The 6,000-nt window shown below is 41.0% G+C and overlaps 1 protein-coding gene across 1 annotated transcript in view; it reads left to right on the forward strand.

Moving 5' to 3' along the window:
• The window catches only part of LOC142141209 (retinol dehydrogenase 7-like), an 83,965-nt gene extending 79,889 nt beyond the window's left edge, over positions 1-4,076 (forward strand). The window contains exon 5 of the mRNA XM_075199431.1: positions 3,684-4,076. Within this exon, the coding sequence (XP_075055532.1) occupies positions 3,684-3,898 (215 nt within the window). The 3' untranslated portion in view covers positions 3,899-4,076. The remainder of the gene's footprint in view (positions 1-3,683) is intronic.
• The last annotated feature ends 1,924 nt before the right edge of the window (positions 4,077-6,000 follow it).

Genomic DNA, 6,000 nt, shown 5'->3' on the forward strand with positions numbered 1-6,000 from the left:
AAGTATGCATATCGCTGCTGAGTAGAGAAGCTTGTTCAAACAGATATGCAGCGTAACGGCTAATAGTCTATAGCGGGTATGGATACCTCTGCTGAGTAGAGAAGCTTGTCCAAAGCAGATATGCAGGATAACAGCTGATAGTCAATAACAAGTATGCATACCGCTGCTGAGTAGAGAAGCTTGTTCAAACAGATATGCAGCGTAACGGCTAATAGTCTATAGCGGGTATGGATACCTCTGCTGAGTAGAGAAGCTTGTCCAAAGCAGATATGCAGGATAACAGCTGATAGTCAATAACAAGTATGCATACCGCTGCTGAGTAGAGAAGCTTGTCCAACAAGGATATGCAGGCACAGCAGGAGAGCTGAGAGACTGTAGCGGGTATGGGAACCGCAGGTGAGCAGAGCAGGTAATCCAGCAGACAGCTGAAGACACGAGCAGGACACAGGAGTCAGTAGCGGGTATGGGAACCGCCGATGAGCAGAGCAGGTAATCCAGCAGGAAACTGAAGATACGAGCAGGACACAGGAGACACCTTCAGAGACTCACAGGGAATGAGAATCAAGATCAGGCCACGATACAATGGCCACAGGTGCCTTAAATAGGGAGAGGTGACTGATCCACCAATCAGGTTAAAAGCAAGGTCATAAGAGTTCATGGATGCTGCGCATGCGCAGTCCATCAAGATGGCGGACGGCCGCTGCTCAGGACAGGCGCCGGCAGGAAGGATAGAGAACCACGCACCAGAGCAGAGGCACTCACGGTCCGATGAGTGACACCAGATAAGCCACAACTAGAGAAACCAGTAGCCACAGGTCGTAAAAGTGACAAGAACAGCTAGGAGAGACCAGTCTGTGAAATGTTGTGATTCTATTGGGACAATCCCAGTTTTTGGTGAGTGTTCTGCCCAATGTAAGGGGCAGGCCAAGACTGAACTCTTTCTTTACACACTGCATTGTTTATATAGTAAACTATGGTGCTAGATGTCCTGAAAGTCACGAGTGGTGGGAGATATGTCACGCTCCGGCGAGCGGCCACTGCACTCTTGTGCCAATGGTGTACACAACAATGCAGGTTTTTAGTTCTGTAGGAGGTGGCCTAGCGCTTTTCACCTGCTAGCCATGCCCCAATGATGATTTTTTTTTTACATGCTCAACTATAAGGGGGGCCCCATGAAGTTGTTGTACCAGGGCCCTGAATTCCTCTTGGCAGCCCTGATCATGAGTTCAGTTCCCAACCATGGCCTTATCTGTGTGGAGTTTGTATGTTCTCCCTGTGTTTGCATGGGTTTCCTCCGGCTGCTCTGGCTTCCTCCCACACACCAAAAACATTCTAGTAGTTAATTGTCTGCTATCAAATTGACCCTAGTCTGTCTCTCTGGCTGTGTGTGTATGTATGTTAGCGAATTTAGACTGTAAGCTCCAAAGGGGCAGGGACTGATGTGAATGAGTTGTCTGTACAGCGCTGCGGAATCAGTGGCGCTATATAAATAAATGGTGATGATGATAATATATATATGTAGAGATGTTCCCTATAACAACTAATCAGATTCTAGCTGTCATTTTGTAGAATGTACTAATAAATGAAAACTAGAATCTGATTGGCTGTTATAGGCAACATACAGGGCCGTCTCTTCCATTGGGCACGATGGGCAGGTGCCCCGGGGGCCCTGCAGGCAAGGGGGGCCCGTCCGAATCCTATTTTTTTTAATACTTACCTTGCGGTCACATCAGCGGTGATCCGGCTCCCTCCCTGGTCCCCTCTTCCGTGCTGTGCTCGCAGTGAATGCTGGGCGTGATGTCACGCCCAGCATTCACTGCAACCACAGCACGGAAGAGGGCAGAAGAGACTCAGCGGCGCGGAAAAAAGAAAAGGATCGGACTTAAGGTTAGTTAAGGGGGCCCCTATATATATATATATATATATGAAAAAGTGATTATATATATAATCACGTTTTTTTTTACATACAAATATATATTTTTTACACACACACACACTATTTATGTATATATATATATATATATATATATATATATATATATATATATATATATACATATATATATATATTTTTTTAGGGGCCCAGTACACTGCATTGCCCGGGGGCCCATAAAGTAGTTAAGGTGGCCCTGGCAACATCTCCACTTTTTCAAACACGCAGTTTAGTAAATCTGTGTGTCCTTAAATAGACTTCACTACAGCAAGTCTGCTGTTCATAACTAAAATATATAGGGTTGGGTAATCTATATATAAGTAACCTGTGTGATACGCTACCAATGAGCAGCTATCCCAGGCGTTGCAATAATTTTTTCAAGTACTGAAACTGTCATATACAATGGTAAAATGAAAATGTTCAAAACCTTCCCTTCATACAGCAACCTAAACACAATACAGTTTCTAAGCCCAACAGTGGTCCTGATTAATTTTTGATACGTATTCTGAGTCCATACCTATCCCGTATTCAACAAAAAGTTTTTTTCAGATCCTGACATGTGTATGCCCCGAATTACATGTGTTTATAAATAAATAAATAAAAAAGCAAAATACGTTCTATTTGTGTGTCTTAATGAATCAGGAGCAATATGTGGCTATGTACCAAATTTTCAAGTCATTGACTTTCACATTTTTATACACAATGGAATTACCATGCGTATGATACTATAACACAAAGATAGTAGTATAATAAAGCACTTCCTAGTCTTTCCCACATATCATGGGTTCCCAAAAATCTCCTAAAATAAACTCCTGATTTAGGTGGGACAGTCCCGATTCTGGGGACTTTCCCAGTAGCCATACATCTATAACATTAGTTACAACTGCTTTGAATGTTGGTAATATCTGTTGTATAATGTCTCTCTCTGTGCAAAGCAATGGTGAGCTGGTGCCACATGCAGCTGCCACTGGTGCATGCTCTAGTGCAAGAGTGTTTTCATGAGAGAGAAGGGGCGCTAGACTCCAATCCATATTCCAAAGATTGCAATGTTGGGATGCATGTAATAATGGCCTGTGCATGACCATTAAACAAAAGTACTTGAAAGTATGTTTGCTTCCTGGCGTGCATTACTTTATTATAAAACTGGTATATGTAATGCTTCCCTTCAACTCTCCTTAAGTTTTATTCTATAACCTACAGTGAAATCCCTGTTTCCCCAGATTATTTATTCTACCATAATTTAGTGATCCTACCTTCAATCTGTGCTTGTTAGTATATGAAACTTTGATTTCACAGGTTGAATAGCTGTGAGGCAAGAATGGCAGAATGTACCTCAAGGCAATAAGGAAGCCCATAGTAATCACATACTTGCCCACTTTCTTCAACTCCCTTCCGGGAGCAAGCCAGTGGAGGGGGGCGTGAAGGGGGCGGGATGGCCAAAATTGTGTCAAACGCCACGATTCACCGGGAATCGCGGCGTTTGGGATCTAATTCTGCCCACTTCACTAGGAAGTGGGCAGAATTCGGGAGATTGCCACACTCACCCGGGAGTCCGGGAGACTCTCGCAAAATGCGGGAGTCTCCCAAGTATGAATAATCATCTTTACCATTTGGATGTAGTTAAATCCCAACTTTTCCATTTTAATGAAAACAGCTATACCATAACATCACTGATTACCTCTAAATCCACCTAAGCATGAGTCATGCATCACCTAATATGGTTTAACTCTTGTTTCTGGTGTACTTGCAGATATGAAGGTATTGGAAGCATTAGTAAGAACTGCCAGCCCAAAAGTTCACAAGGTCACAGACTGCATGGAACATGCTCTGACTGCTGTCTACCCCTGGACAAGATATTCTCCTGGTTGGGACTGCAAGCTCTACTACCTCCCTCTATCATACCTGCCTACTGTCATATCTGACTATTTGTTGTGTCGATCAGCACCCAAACCAGCTTGTATGTAATTGTCAACAAAACACAGTACAGCAGTAAAATGTGATAATTTATCTCTAAATAGCATTCGTATCACCAACTAAATGTTGCTAATTTCTGAAACTATCAGTCCAATAACGTATACCATGAATTTCTTGTCTAATGATGACTATTTTGCTATGACTAAATATGAATAATTCAATTAAAACTTACATTGCATGTTCCGTTTATGGCCCTCAAGCTGATTTTTTTAAGCAACATTTTAAAAAAAATACCTTTTTCACCTCAGTGGGGCAAAAATAAATAAATAAATAATAATAACTAGACCCCTTTATTTATAAAAAAAAAAATACTGTGGAGAATCTGTTATATACATACTGATAAAAAGATTAGAAAAGGTCTGTATATGATCTTAATCAACCACCCTCTAGTCCTCTAAGAACCCAATATTTTAGAGTGCAATCTGGAGTATAATTCTCCTCTATACACTGAGAATAGACAAGGTGATCAGTTGCAGTGAGTTCACTTTGAGATTCCTGGGCCATTACTTCCGTTATGCTTATGGCAAAATCTTGTGTAATTTTATGGGGTCAGAAACATGACTTAAGCATGACCAAGTGAAGCAGGAAACTGAAAGAAGAAGAAAGTTCTGAATCATCTAACATGTTCTTAAATGGTTAATGGGTTTGATAGAATAATAGTGTGCAAATATTACTGGTTCAGAAATGGTTGGCACTCAAGTATGGTGAGGAGGTAGTGAAACTAACAATGAATGGTTGAAAATCCACCTCTACTTCAACAACACCATCTAAAACTAGTAAAGATAAATCCAGTTCTACAGAAATTGTTCAGGGAATACAAAATATCAATTGGCCTATTTCAATAAACATTAATGATCCCCCATCTTGGCCAGATATTAATGATAAAGTAAAATGTTGCTTGATAGAACATGGACCTCCAACCAAGGCAAAGATACAGATTTTTGCTACTTATTGTCAGATGATGGGTAACATATTTTTATAGAATAAGAATATACAGTTGCTGGATTCCCTAGTAAATCTAGAGTTTGCAAAAAAATGTGGATCCCCTCCGTAGGGGTACCCAGCCCTATGCTGCTAGTACCAGGGCTCTTCCCACACTTCTGGGCAGTGGGTATGGGGTAATAAATAGTTACTGATAACCCTAGTGCTGGTCAGAGGTAAATTAGGAGAACAAACATTGTGGGGTCCCCACTGATTTTCCTACAACAAGTCCTAGATTTAGCCACCTGGGGCTGTTGGCACCATAGCATGTGAACCCTCAGCAGGGAAAACACTGACGTCAGTTACTCTTCCCCACGCTGTCAGAAATGCAAGCTTCAGGTTATAAACAGACCTTTTGGCTATTAGAATTTCATTATGTGGCAGGTTGCTTCTATATTCAGAAGCAGTTTTGGTGTCTGGAAGAGATTTTTTGTTTTGCTAACCATGTTCCAGCTGGATTATTTTGGTGATAAAGCTGGCAGACAAGACTTTTTTTTTTTTGCAAAGACACTTTGAATTTTTTGGGGGGGTATTTTATTTTCAATAACTCAATTTGAATTCAAAGCTTACAAGACTGGATCGTACAGAAGAAAGAATAAAAGAGTGGGTAAGTATAAATGGGTTTTGTTTATTTTTTTTAATAAAATGTTGTGATTTGAATGAGAGTTGTCTTTTATTTACATTTTGTATTGGTGTTCTACAGGGCCCAGTGGCCCTGGGTGTCAGGCCATGCTGAAACTTGTGGTTTTCCAAGTGCCAGTGTGCCCTGGCAGCCATGGGTATGCAGGTGATTTTAGTACTACAAGCATGCCCAGACTGTTAATGGCAGCCCGGGCTTGCTGGGTCACTAGTTAACCAATGTAAAATCGCATTTCATTCATTTTCTTTTTTTTCAACCATTTATTACCCCACACCCACTGACCAGGACTGTTGTTATGGAATAATTCAAGAATAAAGTCTCTTCAGAATGTGCTCAGTTTATATTGTATGTATGGTGTAGACCAGTGATGGGCAAACTTTTTCAGGAGCGGGCCAAATAAAAAAGAAAAATTTTAGGCGGGCCAATATAATTTATTAAAAAACTCAAATATCGAAATATATAATACAAATTT

This window comes from Mixophyes fleayi, chromosome 2, assembly GCF_038048845.1.
Source record: "Mixophyes fleayi isolate aMixFle1 chromosome 2, aMixFle1.hap1, whole genome shotgun sequence".
Taxonomy (NCBI): Eukaryota; Metazoa; Chordata; class Amphibia; order Anura; family Limnodynastidae; genus Mixophyes; species Mixophyes fleayi.